Source organism: Pituophis catenifer, unplaced genomic scaffold, assembly GCF_029215685.1.
Source record: "Pituophis catenifer annectens isolate HBS135680 unplaced genomic scaffold, rPitCat1.0.hap2 SCAF_15, whole genome shotgun sequence".
Taxonomy (NCBI): domain Eukaryota; kingdom Metazoa; phylum Chordata; class Lepidosauria; order Squamata; family Colubridae; genus Pituophis; species Pituophis catenifer.
Genome location: NW_027256895.1, coordinates 2,005,771 through 2,024,139, shown reverse-complemented (window position 1 = coordinate 2,024,139; position 18,369 = coordinate 2,005,771). Strand labels below are relative to the sequence as shown.

The 18,369-nt window shown below is 48.4% G+C and overlaps 1 protein-coding gene across 1 annotated transcript in view; it reads right to left on the bottom strand.

The window, feature by feature from the left end:
• The window catches only part of TNFSF12 (TNF superfamily member 12), a 43,316-nt gene that overhangs the window by 2,415 nt on the left and 22,532 nt on the right, over positions 1-18,369 (bottom strand). Inside the window, exons 10-14 of the mRNA XM_070954528.1 lie at positions 17,042-17,347; positions 14,148-14,241; positions 7,676-7,723; positions 5,081-5,199; positions 77-218 (exon numbers count right to left, since the gene is read on the bottom strand). Of these exons, the coding sequence (XP_070810629.1) occupies positions 77-218; positions 5,081-5,199; positions 7,676-7,723; positions 14,148-14,241; positions 17,042-17,347 (709 nt within the window). The remainder of the gene's footprint in view (positions 1-76; positions 219-5,080; positions 5,200-7,675; positions 7,724-14,147; positions 14,242-17,041; positions 17,348-18,369) is intronic.

The window sequence follows — 18,369 nt, the reverse complement described above, 5'->3', positions numbered from 1 at the left end:
AGTCCACTCCTCTTAAAGGGGCCAAGATTGCAAAACTCTGATTTAAGACATTCCGGAAAGGGGAATGGCGGCTCACCTCCACTGTAGCAGCTGTTATATGCCTTCTCCAGCTTCGCGGGCATACTCTGGATGCAGCGGAAAAGGATTTGATCCGGCCTGCCTAAGGCCACTCGCCGTAAGACCTGCCCCATGGTAAAAGTGGGGTCATGGAACAGCACCTAGGAAGGAAGGGAGAAAGGGGGGTAGGCACAGGAAGTCCTCAACTTACAACAGTTCGTTTAGTGACTGAAGTTACACAGAAAAAAGTGACCATTGCAGCATCCCTATGGCCAAAATTCAGACGTGTGTTGTATTTATGACGACTGTCTCGTTTAGCAACGGAAATTTTTGGTCGTAATTCAAGGACCGCCCGTAGTTCATAGAGACAAGCTGCTCTGTCTCGTGTGCGTGCGTGTACCGCACAAAAAGCGGTGCGATCAACTACGAAATATCTGAATGGTCGTAGGGGGTCCCCCCTCCAGAATCTAACCGGGTCTGACCCTGCTTAGCTTTTTGACACCGTTCAAAGTCAGATCGGGTTTTTTGCTGCCTGCTATCCATAGTCCTCGACTTATGACCGCAGTTGGGGATCGCAGCTGCTGTTGCTAAGCGATGGGATCTTGAAGCGAGTCATTCCTGATTTCATGACAGTTTCACTGCGCTCGTTAAACCAGTCCAACTTAATGTGAAATCCAATCATACAAACATCGTTGTTAAGTGAATCCTTGTTATGGTTGTTAAGTGAATCATTGGGTCGTTAAGTGAATCAGCCCCCCCATTGAAGCAAACCAACCACGATCACGTGAGACTCCAGCCTTCATTAAATACAATAAAAAAAATTACTGTTGTTAACCTTATTGTTGTTAAATGAATCATTGGGTCATTAAGCGAATCTGGAGTTACCCCCCTTGACTTTCCTTGTTGGAAACCCTCCAGGACAGTTGCAAATGGCAATTCACATGACCTGGGGACCCTGCAACCTTCATTAAATGCAATAAAAAAAATACTGTTGTTAAGTGAATTGTAATCGTCGTTCAATGAATCATGGGTCATTAAGTGAATCATTGACTTTTCTTGCCAGAAGCTCTGCAGGAAGGTCATGAAAGGCACTCGCATGACCCTGATGAGACTGTGCCACCCTCCTAAATATATGCCAGTTGCCAGGACTGTTGATCAGGATGCTCAAATGGACGTAAAGGCGAGACAGTCATACGTTGTCTTTTTTTTGGGCCATAAGGTGAGGACCGCCTTATTTTTTTTTGGCAAGCAGCCAAGCGATGTTTCCAAGGTAAAGTTGGCCCAACCTCTCTCTCTCTCTCTCAGCTTCGCCCCAGAGACGCATCTTAGCAAAACAACAACAGATTTAAAGATATTTGAATTCTTTGTGTATTTTGTCACTCTTGCTCGTAAATTTATAATTAGCTTCCTTTGTCAATCGGGTTTTGTTTACGCCCGAAGCCACAACGGGACTTTCTCTGAAGTTGAAAACCCCAAAAATCTTTGCTTCTTTCCTGAAATGCCCTTTTCAAAAACGTTATTTCTAAAACGGCCTTTTTCAAAAGCGTTATTTCATTTATCGTCGCTTGGATAATCTCAATTTTTTTCATATATATATATATATATATATATATATTGTGTGTATCCTTTCGCCCTTCGTCTAGCTGATGCCTTGGGACTCGCTCCCTCTCTGACTTCAAAAATCTTCTTTTTTACTAAAACAGAATGAAGAATTAGGAATTGGGCTGGCGTTACAGGGAGTCCTCAGTTTACGACCACAATGGACCCCAAAATGTCGGTGGCTAAGCGAGACAGGGTGAGTTTTGCACCCTTTTACGACCTTCCTGGCTATCGCTGTTAAGCAAATCACTGACTGTTAAGTGAGTCACACAGTCGTCAAGAGAATCTGGCTTCTCCTTTTGACCGTCATAAATACAAGTCAAGCATCTGAATTTTGATCCTCTGACCGGGATCTTGCGGGGGGGGTGGACTAGATGACCGACGAGGTCCCTTCCGACTCTATTAATCTGTTAATATCACCACAGAGATGCTGGAACGTGAAAAATCATCATAATTTACTTTTTTTCAATGCCGTTGTAACATCAAATGGTCACTAAATGAACAGTTGTAAGTCGAGGACTCTGTATAATTAAGAATTAGGCATTTGGCTGGCATTACAGGCAGTCCTCGTTTTACGCCCAGCCACTTAGAGGCTGTTTAAAGTTACAACAGACCTTCCTTGGGGCTATAGGGTAGTCCTCGACTTACGAGCCAAAAATTTTGGTGGCTAAGCGAGATGTTTGTTAACTGAATTCGGCCCCGTTTTACGACCTCCCTCGCCACCGTTGTAAAGCGAATCGCTACCATAGATATGTGAGTACCCCGGTTGTTAAGCGAATCCGGCGTCCGCGTCAACTTCGCTTCCCAGAAGGTCGCGAAATGGGATTGCACAACCTCAGGTTACACAGCAACGGTCGTAAGTATGAGTCTGTTTGTGGGAATGCCACAAAGGTCGTAACTGTGAAAAACGGTCCTGTCCCTTTTTTTTTCAGTGCCGTCGTAACTCCAAACGGTCACAAAAACAAACGGTTGTAAACCGAGGACGACCTCTAGTTGTTGACCTGGATTCAAAGTTCTGACGGTCAGGTGCCTTCCGTGGTCACGTGTTCAAATTCTGGGCGCTCAGCGACGTGGTCACCGCTTTCCGGGGTATTGGTAGCATCCCACAAGACTCATTTCCAAAAATTTTACCTCAGCTAACGATAACATACGACCGTTATGAGAAAGCTCCATTACAGTCGTATGTCGAGGACTTCATGTAGAGTCACTTCCGAGGCAGAATACAGGGAGTCCTCGACTTACGGCGGTCCATTTAGCGACCGTTCAAAGGGACAATACTGAAAAAGTGGGGATTGACCCTCAGTCCTCGCCGTTACGACTCTCGCCCTGCTGTCGCATGATAAAAAAACGTGTATTTACAACGGTCGCAAAAACTCTCGTGATCCCCATTTGCGACCTTCCCGGCTGGATTCGCTTAGCGACCGTGTGATTCGCTTAACGACTGGAGCGATTCACTTAACAACGGTGGCAAAAAAAAAAAAGAATCGTAAAATGAGGCGAGTCTCGCTGAACCGCTGCTCTGCTTAGCCATGGAAATTCTACTCAACCAGATTGTCGTCGTAAATCGAGGACTAGGTGAATGTTGGCAAGGATTTTTTTTCCCAGCCGCTGATGAGCCTTTTTCCTTTTCAAATGCCTCCCGGCGGGGAAATTAATCCTTGCAATCAAGGGAAGCTAATTGGTCTCTAATTAAGATCTCTGTGGAGCTGAGCCCCGCAGGGAAAACTCTGACATTCCCCTGTTCGGTTTTATGTCCGTCGCATCTCCGGGGAGATCTGCGGTCACGAACCAGCCACGAGGCCAAGAATCTCCTTCCCTCTTTGGAGCCCAGGAAAAAAAAAGAAGGGAAAAGCAGGCGTGACAATTTCACACAACCCGGTGTGAGAATCTGGGTGTGCTTTGTTTTCCTTGGCGGAATGAATGGCTCAAGGAAAAGAGAGAAACGGCCCAGGAATTGTCCAGCTGTGGAAGAGAGGAGAAAAAAAATGGCCTTTTTCCTCCAGTTCCCTTCTTTCTCCTTCCTTCCTTTCTTCCCTTCTCATCCCCATCCCCTTCCCTCCCCTTCCTTCCTTCTTTTCTTTCTTTTCTTTTCCTTTCCTTCCTTTCTCCCCCTTCCCGCATCCTTGCTTTCTCCCTTCCCTTCTCACCTTCCATCCTTCCTCCACTCTCCTTCCTTCCTTCTTTTCTCTTCCTTCCTTCCTTCTTTCTTTTCTTTTCTTTTCCTTCCCATCTTTTTTCCTTCCCCTTCCTTCCTTCCCTCCCTCCCTCCTTCCTTCTCATCTTCCTCTCCCTTCCCTCCCTCCTTCCTTCCTTCACTTTCCTTCCTTCCCCTTCCCGCATCCTTGCTTTCTCCCTTCCTTTCTCACCTTCCATCCTTCCTCCACTCTCCTTCCTTCCTTCTTTTCCCTTCCTTCCTTCCTTCCTTCTTTCTTTTATTTTCTTTTCCTTCCCTTCCCATCTTTTTTTCCTTCCCCTTCCTTCCTTCCCCTCCCTCCTTCCTTCTCATCTTCCTCTCCCCTCCCTCCCTCCTTCCTTCACTTTCCTTCCTTCCCTTCTGTTCTTCCTTCCCATCTCTCCCCCCACCCTCCCTTCATCTTCCTCTCCCTTCCCTCCCTCTCTCTTTCCTTCCTCCACTCCTCTTCATTCCTCCCCATCACTCTTCCCTCCCTACCTTCTCATCTTCCTCTCCCTCCCTCTCGCCTCTCTCCCATCCCTTCTGTCCTTCCTTTCTTCCTCCCTACATTCTCCTTCCTTCCTTCCTTCCCTCCTTTCTCCCTCCCTCCCTCCCTCCCTCCACTCTCCTTCCTTCCTTCTTTCTTTCCTTCCTTCCTTCCACTCTCCTTCCTTCCTTCCTGCCTCCCTCCCTCCTCTCCTTCCTTCCTTGACTCTCCTTCCTTCCTTCCTTTCCTTCCTTCCTTCCTTCCTCCCCCACTCTCCTTCCTTCCTTCTTTCCTTCCTTCCTTCCTCCCTCCACTCTCCTCCTTCCTTCTTTCCTTTCTTCCTCCCTCCACTCTCCTTCCTTCCTTCTCTTTCCTTCCTTCCACTCTCCTTCCTTCCTTCCCTCCTTCCTTCCTTCCTTCCTGCCTGCCTGCCTGCCTCCCTCCCTCCTCTCCTTCCTTCCTTGACTCTCCTTCCTTCCTTCCTTCCTTCCTCCACTCTCCTTCCTTCCTTCTCTTTCCTTCCTTCCTTCCTTCCTGCCTGCCTGCCTGCCTCCCTCCTCTCCTTCCTTCCTTCCTTCTTTCCTTCCTTCCTTCCTTCCTTCTTTCCTTCCTTCCTTCCTTCCTTCCTGCCTGCCTGCCTGCCTCCCTCCCTCCTCTCCTTCCTTCCTTCCTTCCTTCCTTCCTTGATTCCCTCCCTCCCCCCCTCCCCCCCCTCCCCAGGAGGAGTCCTCCCCCACCCCCCTCTCAGGGCGGGGGTCTCTCACCTGGCTGTAAACGAAGTAGAGGCCCGTCTTCTTGATGACCACGTCCTGCCCGCTGGGCTCCAGGGCCCGCCCCTGTTGCAGGAAAGGGGCCCACCAGATCTCGGTGGCATCGCCCTCCTCTGCGGGGGAAGGGGAGGAAAGCCGGGGTCAGAGTGGAATGCCCTCCCGCCCCCCCGCCCCCCCTCCCGCCATCCACACCTGAGCCCTGCCTGCCTGCCTGCCTGCCTTTGTCCTTTGCCTTTAGCAGGGCAGGCAGAAGTCCAAATGGGGAGGCTCGGCCCTGACCCGAGAGAGCTTCCCCACCCCCCCACCCCGTTCCCCCCACTTTGGCCCTCCCTCCCTCCCATTTTATTCCTTTGATTTCTCTATCAATCCTCTTTTTCCCAGCAGCCAAAGACTAATTGGTGACATTACAGCCAGAAACTTTTCAAATGAAATTCCTGAGGGGGGGGATGCATTCATGCCTTAATTAAGGGGGGGAATGCTGAACATCCCCCACCCCTTAATTAAGGCAGAGGATGGAACCAGGGAAAAGAGCAGGAACCCCAGTGGCTAATCCTGAGGCTGGGAAGAAGAAGAAGGAGAAGGAGAAGGAGGAGAAAGAGGAAGAGGAAGGAGAAGGAGAAGGAGAAGAAGAAGAGGAGGAGGAGGAGGAAGAAGAGGAGGAGGAGGAGGAGGAGGAGGAAGAAGAAGAAGAAGAGGAGGAGGAGGAAGAGGAAGAAGAAGAAGAAGAAGAGGAGGAGGAGGAGGAGGAAGAAGAGGAGGAGGAGGAAGAGGAGGAAGAAGAAGAAGAGGAGGAGGAGGAGGAAGAGGAGGAAGAAGAAGAAGAAGAAGAAGAAGAAGAAGAAGAAGAAGAAGAAGAAGAAGAAGAAGAAGAAGAAGAAGAGGAGGAGGAGGAGGAGGAGGAGGAGGAGGAAGAAGAAGAAGAGGAGAAGGAGGAGGAGAAGGAGGAGGAGGCGGAAGAGGAAGAAGAAGAAGAAGAGGAGGAGGAGGAGGAGGAAGAAGAAGAGGAGGAGGAGGAGGAGGAAGAGGAAGAAGAAGAAGAAGAAGAGGAGGAGGAGGAGGAAGAGGAGACGGAGGAGGAGGAGGAGGAGGAAGAAGAAGAGGAGAAGGAGGAGGAGAAGGAGGAGGAGGCGGAAGAGGAAGAAGAAGAAGAAGAGGAGGAGGAGGAGGAGGAAGAGGAGACGGAGGAGGAGGAGGAGGAGGAAGAGGAAGAAGAAGAAGAAGAAGAGGAGGAGGAGGAGGAAGAGGAGACGGAGGAGGAGGAGGAGGAGGAAGAGGAAGAAGAAGAAGAAGAGGAGGAGGAGGAGGAGGAAGAGGAGACGGAGGAGGAGAAGAAGAAGAAGAAGAAGGAGGAGGAGGAGGAGGAGGAACATTATCAGTGCTAAAGAGGGAGTGGAGTTTGCAAAGAGGAAGAGGAAAACAAGGAAGGGGATTGTGGGGGTCCGTTGTGCTCTCTGATTGTTTTCTTGTAGACGTTTCATGACCCAACTAGGGCACATCATCAGAGCTAGAAGAGGGTGGAGTTTGTGGAGGAGGAGGAAGGAGAGGAGGAGATGGTGCCAGGGGAGGGGGGGAAATGACCAGAGGGTTCCAGCAAGGGGGGATTTCAAGCCTCCCTTTGAACTAGGTCCCCAAAGCCCAGATGCCCCCCCCCAAAAAAACCCCAAGACACCCCCAAGGCAGCCATTATCCACCCCAAACAGTCCATGCTTCAACAGCCTCCTTTGTTCGCCTTCCAACGGAGGAGCCCACGTAGCTTGCGTGGCTGCCTGGAGGGGGGGGCGCAGGGGGTCAGATGTAGGACGTGCCCCAATGTGCCCCCCCCCCAAATTGGAGATCCAGAACTGCCCAAGTGAGAAAGACCTTCAGTGGGAGGCTCCTTGTAAATTTGCAAGGTTTGCATTTTACTTACAAAAATATCGGAGCCGGCCACTCTGGAGATGCCCAGTAAGAGGGTAAATGCCATTTACTTTTATTTATTTTTTCCAACTTGGGTTTATCTGCTGAAAACCACAGTTTTAATCCACACAGGTGTATTGCAATTGTAATTGTAAAATTGTAATTGTAATTGTAATTGCAATTGTAATTGTAATTGTAAAATTGTAATTGCAATTGCAATTGTAATTGTAATTGGCATGGGTGCCTTTTGATTATTTTTTTTTTTTTTTTTTAATTTGATTTATATGCCGCCCTTCTCCGGAGACTCAGGGCGGCTTACAGTGCGTTAAGCAATAGCCTTCATACTTTTGTATATTTATACAAAGTCAGCTTATTGCCCCCACAAACTGGGTCCTCATTTAACCTACCTTAGAAAGGATGGAAGGCTGAGTCAACCTTGAGCCTTGGAAAGATTCGAACCAGCAGTAAATTGCAGGCAGCTGTGTTAATAACAGGGTGCTTTAAACCACTGTAGTACCAAGGCTTATTGCATTTAAAACGTAGCTTCACTGTTTGCAATGGTAGAAATTATGATTTTTTTAAAAAAAACTTCATTTAGCTGTGTTAGCGGTCGCACGCAAGAGAGATGGAAGGCCTTATACATTTAATAAATAATATTATTTTATTCCTCGTTGAACAAAAGCTGCTACTCACCGTTGTTGGAATGACGAGCAGGGACCAAATGCAAGACCGAATGTTTCCCTACGGAGATCAAACACAATTATCAACAATGGGGATATTATAGGGATGACAGGTTGACAATTTGTAAATAGATTTCGTCGTTTCGTATTTAAAAATTTTTCGGGCCTGTTTGTCAAAGGGTGGGAAATTTTAATATTGTTGTAATATATTAATCAGCATTCAACTCGGCAGGACAATATGCGTATATGTGCCTCTCCATTTTTAATGCACCTTTCCTTTTTTAATGTCATGGTGTTTTTTTTTTTTTTTTAAAATGGTGTTTTGTATTTTAATTTTTTGGGGAATTTAAAAATAAAAATAAAAATGGGATTTAACTGAAAACATGAACAAAACTCTCTGCACATGCTCAGGGACACTGTTCTCTCCTTTGTGGCTGCTGTGAACCCTGTCAGGCTGAGCCCAGCACAGGAAATACCTCTTAAAACCATGTTTCTCATGGTTATATGAACCAAAGACTTTGTATTACCATTTTGGATTGTTCCTCATTTAATTCTTTTTTGACCCCCAGATCAGTGTTTCTTCAATTCCCAGAATTCCCCAGGCTTTCCCAGAATTCAGCATGGATAGGACAAGAGCTCATTTATTTTTTGATCGGGTAACTTGCTTAATAGACGGTGGGAATGCGGTCGACGTAATATACCTTGATTCCAGCAAAGTGAAAAAAAAAAATAACCCACGACAAGCTAAACGAATAAGCCGGTTAAATGTGGACTAAATAGCCTGGACAATTCAATACAGGTAGTCCTCGACTTAACAACAGTTCGTTTAGTAACCGAAGAAAAGTCATTTGTGAGTGTTTTTCGTACTTAACGACTGTTGCAGCATCCCCATTGTCACGTGATCTTGGCAACTCATTCATATTTATGACGGTTGCGATATCCAGAGATCATATGCAGAGATGGTATTCAGCCGGTTCGTGAAGTTCATGGGCTCAATTGTGGTTGTAAGTCGAAAACTACCGGCACAGGTGGACTTCATATAATGTTACTACCGGTTTGCCCAGCACCGGAAATGTGAGTGTGCACGCCCATCTGCACGAGTGCGGCGTCAGAAAACACGGCAATTTGCTCACGCGCTGTCTGCACATACGTGTTGACGTGCGACGTCAAATAACACAGCAATTCGCTTGTGCGTGCCATCCGCAAAGGCGTGCGGCATCAAAAATACAGCGATATAGGATGGGATTGCGGCCGGGCGAGTAGGCGGGGCAGGCTCACCCGCAGGTCGTTACTAATGCTTCGCCCGAACCGGCTGAATGCCACCTCTGAACCGGTAGAAGACTGACAATGCCGGCTGGGGGATTCTGGGAGTTGAAGTCCACCGACTTTCGAGTTGTCAAAGTTTAAAAAACAACAACCACACGGTTTGAAAACATTTTGGCAATTCAGAAATGAATTTCTTGGCTTGGAAAAAAAACCAGTGCCAGCTGACTCAGGAGAGCTAAATCCACGCTGCCATCTTTGGTTTTTCCTATAATTTATTTATTTATTTATTTATTTATTTATTTATTTATTTATTTATTTATTTATTTGAATTTGTATACCGCCCTTCTCCCTGAGGACTCAGGGCGGTGAACAGCCAAGTAAAAACATCAAGTACAAATATTAAAATACAGTTAAAATATACATATATAAATTTGGCCCCATTAATTAAAAACAATAAACAAAACACTTAAAAAAGTGTTTTAATTAAAGCCAGATCACCGACATGCTGGTTTATTTTGCTCAAAACTGTCTTTTCTGAAGACCATCAAAATGACACAAATCGGGGCAACCTCTCCCCACTCCAAAAACATGAAAACTCTGCAAAATTGCAAAATTTGGGCCAGTTTTGCTAAACGGCCTGCCTCGTTTGATTAAAAACTTTGCTCATTTGGGGCTTAAAACCTTCTTCCAGAGGCAATATTGAAAGCCCTGTGGTCGAGAGACGCCTCTGTTTTTTCCACGGGCCTTTGCTGAACTTCACAACTCGGGAGGCAACACACAAGGACACAACGTCCTCTTGTGGTTTGCTATCACTTTCACTTCCCCTCTTTCCACTCTGCGTTTTTTTTTTTTTTGCTCCTGAGCTCTGATCCGCTCTGTTGCAAACGTTTAGCTGCCTGGACTTGCCCCTCTGGCGGCACTCACAAAATTGTCGCTTGGAGAGAGCGTGTGATTCTGGTTGTGGGTGTGTGGGGGGGGGGTTACAGTTTGGGGTTCCTGATCAAAAAAGAATTTGGGAGGGGGAACCCACAGAAGTGGCTCCGTTGGTGTCAAAGTCAGGGCTGGCATTGACCTAACAGACCGAACAGAAGAAGAATAAGAGAAAGCAGAAGAGAATAACAAGAATAACAATAACAGAAGAATAAGAGAATAGTAGAAGAGAATAACAGAATAACAACAGAAGAATAGAAGAATAACAGAATAACAGAATAAAAGAATGAGAGAAGAATAATAGAATAACAGAAGAATAAGAGAATAACAAAAGGATAAGAGAAAGCAGAAGAGTAAGAGAATAACAAGAATAACAATAACAGAATAAGAGAATAAGAGTAACAGAAGGATAAGAGAAAGCACAAGAATAAGAGAATAACAGAAGATTAAGAGAATAACAGAAGAGTAAGACAATAGAGAATAGCAAAATAACAAGAGAAGAATAACAGAATAAAAGTATGAGAGAATGAGAGAAGAATAATAGAACAGAAGACTAAGAGAATAACAGAAGAATAGAATAAGAGAATAACAAGAATAGCAATAACAAGAATAATAGAATAATAGAATAACAACAGAAGAATAGAAGAATAACAGAATAATAATAAAAGAATGAGAGAATGAGAGAATGAGAGAAGAATAAGAGAATAACAGAAGAATAAGAGAATAACAGAAGAGTAAGAGAATAGAGAATAACAAAATAACAAGAGAAGAATAACAGAATAAAAGTATGAGAAAATGAGAGAAGAATAATAGAATGAGAGAAGAATAAGAGAATAACAGAAGAATAGAATAAGAGAATAACAAGAATAACAATAACAAGAATAATAGAATAATAGAAGAGAATAACAACAGAAGAATAGAAGAATAACAATAAAAGAATGAGAGAATGAGAGAATAACAGAATAACAGAAGTATAGAAGAATAAGAGAATAACAGAATAACAGAAGGATAAGAGAAAGCATAAGAATAAGAGAATAACAAGAATAACAATAACAGAAGAATAATAGAATAACACAATAAAAGAATGAGAGAATGAGAGAACAACAGAAGAATAAGAAAATAACAGAAGAATAACAATAACAGAAGAACAGAAGAATAACAGAATAACAGAATTGGAAGGGAAGTTTGAGGTCTAGTCCAACCTCCTGCTCAAGCAGGAAACTCAGACTAAATGGTTGTCCAATCTCTTCTTAAAAACCTCCACTGATGGAGCTCCCACAACTTCTAGTGGCAAGGAGTTCCATTGGTTAATTGTTCTCCTCGTCGGGAAGTTTCTCCTTACTTCCAGCTTGCTTCTCTCCTTGACGACTTTCCATCCGTTGCTTCCTCTTCTCCTGCCTTCTGGTGCTTTGGAGATGGGCACCTCTCAAGTTGGCACCGTGCCCTTTGGGCGGCCTGGCTCGACGCCAACTGTGGTTCTTTGCACTAATGTTGTGGTATTTGTTCTTTTACACAGACTACTTGTAATGGCATATCTGTTTGCTTTTATTACATTATAAACTGCCCAGATTCGTCCAGGCTCTGAGGTTTGATAATAGAATCAAATAATATAGTTTCACCTAATTAATGAAAAAAAAGGACTAGGGGTGACATGATAGCAGAATTCCAATATTTGAGGGGCTGCCCCAAAGAAAAGGGGGGTCAGCCTATTCCCCAAAGCACCAGAAGGCAGGACAAGAAGCAACGGGTGGAAACTCATCAAGGAGAGAAGCAACCTGGAATTAAGGAGAAATTTCCTGACAGTGAGAACAATTAATCAGTGGAACTGCTTGCCACCAGAAGTTGTGAATGCTCCAAATACTGGAGGTTTTTAAGAAGAGCCCGGACAGTTTAGGGCCATGATGGCGAACCTATGGCACGCGTGTCACAGGTGGCACACAGACCCATATCGGCGGGCACACGAGCTCAGGTCCGTTCGGGTCTTCTGGGCCCACCAGAAATAGGGAAACAGACTGTTTTCTGCCTCTGGAGGGGCTGAGGGGAGTGAGGAAGGCCGGTTTTTTTTGCTCTCCCCAGGCTCCAGAGCCTTTCTAGGAGCCTGAGGAGGGCGAAAACGGCCTTCCCTACACTCCCAGAGGCTCTCTGGAGGCCAGTAACTGTCCATTTGCCAACTTCTGGTGGGACCGGAAGGCCCGTTTTTTGCTCTCCCCAGGCACCAGAGCCTTTCTAGGAGCCTGAGGAGGGCGAAAACGGCCTTTCCTACACTCCCAGAGGCCCTCTGGAGGCCAAAAACTGTCCATTTGCCAACTTCTGGTGGGACCGGAAGGCCCGTTTTTTTTGCTCTCCCCAGGCTCCAGAGCCTTTCTAGGAGCCTGAGGAGGGCGAAAACGGCCTTCCCCACCGCACAGAGGTGCTCTGGAGGCCAGAAACTGTCCATTTGCCAACTTCTGGTGGGACCGGAAGGCCCGTTTTTTGCTCTCCCCAGGCTCCAGAGCCTTTCTAGGAGCTTGGGGAGGGCGGAAAACGACCTTCCCCACCCACCCCCAGAGGCCATCTGGAGGCCAGAAACTGTCCATTTGCCAACTTCTGGTAGGACCGGAAGGCCCGTTTTTTGTTCTCCCCAGGCTCCAGAGCCTTTCTAGGAGCCTGAGGAGGGCGAAAACGGCCTTCCCCACGCCCCCAGAGGCCCTCTGGAGGCCAGTAACTGTCCATTTGCCAACTTCTGGTGGGACCGGAAGGCCCGTTTTTTGCTCTCCCCAGGCACCAGAGCCTTTCTAGGAGCCTGAGGAGGGCGAAAACGGCCTTCCCCATCCCTCCAGAGGCCCTCTGGAGGCCAGAAACTGTCCATTTGCCAACTTCTGGTGGGACCGGAAGGCCCGTTTTTTGCTCTCCCCAGGCACCAGAGCCTTTCTAGGAGCCTGAGGAGGGCGAAAACGGCCTTCCCCACCCCCCAGAGGCCCTCTGGAGGCCAGAAACTGTCCATTTGCCAACTTCTGGTGGGACCGGAAGGCCCGTTTTTTGCTCTCCCCAGGCACCAGAGCCTTTCTAGGAGCCTGAGGAAGGCGAAAACAGCCTTCCCCACCCCTCCGAGATAACAGGCCATTTCTGGCCTCCGGAGGGCCTCCGGGGAGGGGACACACACTGTTTTCACCCTCCTCAGGCTCCTAGAAAGGCTCTGGAGCCTGGGGAGAGCAAAAAACGAGCCTACCGGGCCCACCGTGCCAAAAGCGGGGGGGGAGTGTAGGGGTGGCGTGCACACATGCGCGGGGGGTAGGATGCATAGAATTATGGGTGTGGGCACATGTGCACACGACAACCCCCCCCCCGCACTCACCCCGCTTTTGGCACACGATGGCAAAAAGGTTAAGTCTAAGTTATATTTTTCTCTATGTTGCTCCTTCAAAGTACGGTCTACTTTGAAGTAGGGAGGAAAGAAGGGAAGGGAAACTAGAGCAGGAGAGAAGGTAAGACAGGGGGAAAGAGAGGAGGAGAAGGAGAAGGGAAGGGGAAGTAGGGAAGAGAAGAAGAAGGTGGGGAAGAAAGTAGGAAGGGATGGAGAAGAGGGAAAGGATGGGTTTGAGGAGAAAGATTGCCGCACAATAAAAAAAGATGAAGTGGAAGAAAGGCAACTCCGAGCGAACAAAATAGAAATATATTAAGATAAAAGAATGAATTGTTTAAGAATAAAAGAGAACAAATGTGAATAAATAGTAAAGTAAGAACGTAGGGATAAATGAAGATGATGTTTATGTATGCAGGTATAGAAATATTGAGATAGGTTTTTTTTAAAAAAAGGGAGAAAGAATGAGAAAAGGGGGGGAAGGAAGACGATTTTGGAAAAAACTGTAATTGAGTAAAATGTATTTGAATTTGATTAATTGTATTAATTAATTGAGCTACAAAAGGGCCTGGTGGCCCCAGCAGACTGATAGCATTGTGATTAACACCAGCTGTCTGCAATTACTGTAAGTTCGAATCTCACCAGGCTCAAGGTTGACTCAGCCTTCCATCCTTTCTAAGGTAGGTAAATTGAGGACCCAGTTTGTGGGGGCAATAAACTGACTTTGTATAAAAATATACAAAAGTATGAAGGCTATTGCTTAATGCCTTGTAAGCCGCCCTGAGTCTCCGGAGAAGGGCGGCATATAAATAAAATTAAAAAATAATTGTATAAGATAAAAAAAAGGGAAACACTTTGTTCAAAAAAAAAAAAAAAAGAGGTGGTGAATGTGGAAGAGGTGAAAAAAACCAATAAAACTTTTTTTTTTTTTAAAGTATGGTCTACTCACTGCAGCGACGTGAGAGAAGGTCTTGGGGTGTCTTCCCCGCATCCCTTGTCCATCTCGTCCTTCGCGCGGCGGGCAGGGGGCTGCCGACCTCCCTCTGAAACGAAAAGAACGACCTCAATCCTCCCCGCACACCTGTATGGCCAGAAGAGGATGCCAGGATTGGAAGCGGGGAGGTAGGTGGGGGGCGGTCACGAAAACCCTCGATGGACTCTTGGGGGGGCGTTTTCAAGGCAGTTGATTAGCTAATTCAGCGGTGTGGACTTTCAACTCCCAGAATTCCCCAAACAGCATTGAAAAAAAAAAAATCATGCGCAGCAGCTGAAAATCATCGCAAAATAGGAACCGGCTGACTTGAACCCCTGCCTTTGGTGACCTTTGACAGGTTAACAGAGCTGGAAGGGACCTTAGAGGTCATCCAGTCCAACCCCCACCCCACCCCGCTCAATTGAATTGAATTGAATTGAATTGAAAACCTTCCGACCCGCGACGTCCATGGGGACGCCAGATTCGCTTAACGACTGCATGACTCACTTAACGACGGTGGCAAAAACGGTGGCAAAACGGGGCAGAACTCTCACTTAACCGCTGTCTTGCTTAACCGCAAGAATGATGGCTGTCTCGATTATGGTCGTTGTTGTGTCCTGTGCAGCTAGTAGCTGATTCCGACAGCAAGGAGGCTGGTGTGGGGCTGCGCCAGCAGCCTGTGCAGCTGGCACTTGAGTCAGACAATGAGGAGGCTGGAGAAGATGTGGTGCCAGAGGCGGGGATTCAGCCAGGACCTCCAGAAGCTTCCATGGGTGAAGAGGAAGAAGAGGAGGAGCCTCTTCTCGATGCATGGGTGCATAGAGCTGCCAAAAGGCAGGAGTGGCTCCTCAGGAGGAGGTCTCCTCGAGAGTAAGGCTTGGGGCTAATTGGCCACTCCCCTAGCCTATTTAAGGAGGAACACCAACTGAAGCAATTTGCAGGGAACAACTTCGTTCACTCTCCTTCGCGTCTTGATCTTAGTTCTCTGCAAATTGCTTCTGGGATTTCTGCCAACCCTAGTAAGATTACGATTATTTATCCTTTGGATTCTTGTAGGCTGTTAAGAAAGTTAATTAACAGCCTTTGTTTGAAAAAGACTGATTTAATTTAGTAAACTAAGGTTTGCACAGACTTTGTGTGTGCTACATTCTTTGGGGTCCGTAGCTGGGGCAAAACAGTCGTACGTCGAGGACTAGCTGTATCTACTGGGCCGCTGCTAAAAACAAACAACAGCAGAGGAGCAGAAGGAGTCCAGAAAAGTTGGCCATTCTTTTGCGGAAGTGTCTAATTTATGGCCCTCGGAGAGAAATTTTGCCCCTGGGGACGATTAGAAGCTGAAGCTGCTTCCGGCGTGACTGAAATCTGGTTTTTTTTTTAATTTATTTCTCTTATTTATTTTTCTAAAGAGCCAGAAGCTAAAGTTCAAAAAGAAAAAAAAAAAAAAAAACAGAAGGAGATAAGGAAGGAGAGAACAGGCTGGCTTTGAGATGTTCAGGGCTCCCGGATTTTCTCCTGGCCGCGTGCCACACGGACTTCCTGGCTGGCAAGACAGAGCCAACTGACTTCCCTCTGCCCATGTGCAGAGTGGGTTTTTCCTCGTTTCCCGCCCCCTCCCTCAACTTTGCCCATGTTCAGAGACAGCCTCCTTTCTTTCCTTCCCACTCGGCCCATCGCGAGACCCACATCCACCGGCCTCTTTGCATTCTGAGGGTGGGATTCTGCGCGGCCCGGTCCCAGCAAAGACCTATATCGGAAAAAGTGATGGCTAACCATTTTGCCGTCGCGTGCCAAAAGCGAGGGTCGCATGGGGGGGGATTCACACACCCATAATTCAATGCCCCCCGCATCCCCGTGCATGCGCGCACGACCTCCCCCCCTGCTTTTGGCACGCGACACGAAAAAGTTTAGCGGTGGGCCCAGTAGGCCTGTTTTTCGCCCTCCCCAGGCTCCAGGAGCTTTCTTGGAGCCTGGGGAGGGCAAAAACAGCCTTCCCCATCACCCCCAGAGGGCAGAAATGGCCTATTTTCCGACTTCCGGTGAGACTGGAAGGCCCGAAAATCAGCTGGTCGGTGCGCGTATGTGCGCTGGAGCTGAGCTAGGGCAAAGCTCGTATGCCCACCGATATGGCTACGTGTGCCACCTGTGGCACGCGTGCCAAAGGTTCGCCATCACGGGTGTAAGGAAACCCTTCGTTTCACCCCGCAGGAATTTGCAGAAAGAGAAAAATCCGTCCATTCCCGCCCCACCCAGGTCAAGAAACGGAGAGACAAATTGTGCAAAAAAAATAAAATAAATAAAATTATTTTTTCTTGTAAGGTGGAAATAAAACCTCGGGGGAAAAAACCCTCCTCCGAAGAGTTGTGCAGAGTTTGCGAAATGGCAGGAGATACCAGCAAAACCCACTTTTTTTTCCACTTTAAGATCTCTCCCCCCCCCTCACCACCCACCCCGCAGGCCCCCATGACCTCTCCATCCCAAATTTCTGGGAAACGGGGGAATTTTAAGCTCAGCCAAGAGAGCTTGGGCTGCAGAACGAAAATACGATTTGCATCCAAAATCCTTTCTGCTCCAAACAACTGTATCAAGAGTCCTCCTGCCTGCTGGATTCCAACTCCCATCTTTCCCCCCTCTCCCCGGCTGGCTGGGGATGATGGGGGGTGGGGTTTGCGATCCTTATTCTCTGGGGGGTGCCTTATGGATCCCGAACTGGGTTTCTGCTCTGCGAATTCCCCTTCGGGGCACGACCGGAGATGCATTTAACTCCGGTCCAGAATTGCAGAAATGGAGTGGAGGGGGATGTCAGGGGCCCCTCTGGAGCCCCCAAGGGGCCCAACACGCCTTCTGCAGAGCCCCCCCACCTCCTCTCCTACCTGCCGTGAGTCGGGGGTGCCCCGATTGTCGTCCGTCCCAGGAGCCTGGCACACCCCTTCTCTCCGCAGCGCGGCCAGCTCCTCTCTCAAACTTTCCAGACTGGCTTGGATGCTGAAGAGCACGAAGAGACAGACCAGCAAACCCACCGCCAGGACCCCCACGGCGGCCCAAGGGGTTGGGGGGCGCTGCTGCCTCAGCCCCCAGGAATCCAGCCCCGGGAAGGGGCTTAACACCCCTCTCCAAATCTTGAGAGGCATCGTTCTTTCCAGTTTCTTCCCGGATCTCGGCTTCTCCTTGAGGGCTTCCTGCCCCCCAGAGCCCAATTCCGAGACCCCCGCAGTCCCCAAAAGTGGGGGGATAGGCCTGGGGCTCCTCGCCCCCCCAAAATCGGTCCCCCAGATAATTCTAGGCTTGCAACCACAGCCACCGGTGCCCGAGGGGTCAGGACCTCCAGACATGACCACTTCACCCCAAAGTCACCGCCTGGCAGAAGGAACCAGCGGCATCTGGACTCTGGCGTCTCCCGGCTGCAGAGCACCGGCTGTGCCCGGACCACTGCGTGGGTCTGTGTGCCCACTGCAGCAGGGGAAGGGGCCTCGCCCGCCGGCCCACCCACCCCGAGGCCTCCCCCCTGCTCAGCTTCCTGGCCAGGCTTTCCCCGCGGAGAGCAGGCGAACGGGTTGCCAAAGTAAGCCAAAGTAAGATTGTGCAAGGGATTGAGGAAGCTGGGCAGGAGCCACGGAGGAGGGGGGGTGGTGGCAGACGTGCCCGCCCTGCCTTGGAGAGCCGCCAAGTGCCGACGGTGGCAGTTGGCCACCGCATCCTGGCATGCTACCTTCCAGGCTTGGCAAGGGCCTGCCTGGCTTCGCCAGGCGTGGCCGTTTCCCGGCACCCAGACCTCGGGATCAGCTGATCCCAGAAAGCCAGATTCCCAGGACTGCTGCCAAGGAAGAACTGGATCGGTTCCCGTGAAGGAAGGAGGCCTTTTCGTGCCCTTTCCCAGCGGTCTCGGGTTCCGAGAAGCCAACCGGCCGGAGGGGGGGGGGTGTCTGACCACTGCCCCCGTGGCACGTCCCAACGGCGGTCACTGCAAAGTAGCAGGCTTGGGGAGAAGCTCAAGCATTTCAGGCAAAACTGCTTTGCAGTAATTTCTTTAAAAGCCTCCAGTGTGGGAGCATCCACAACTTCTGGTGGCAGGCAGTTCCGCTGGTGAATTGTCCTCACTGTTAGGAAGTTTCTCCTTAATTCTACGTTGCTTCTTTCCTTGATCAGTTTCCATCTGTTGCTTCTTGTCCTGTGGGGGGGGGTTAGACTAGATGGCCGGTCC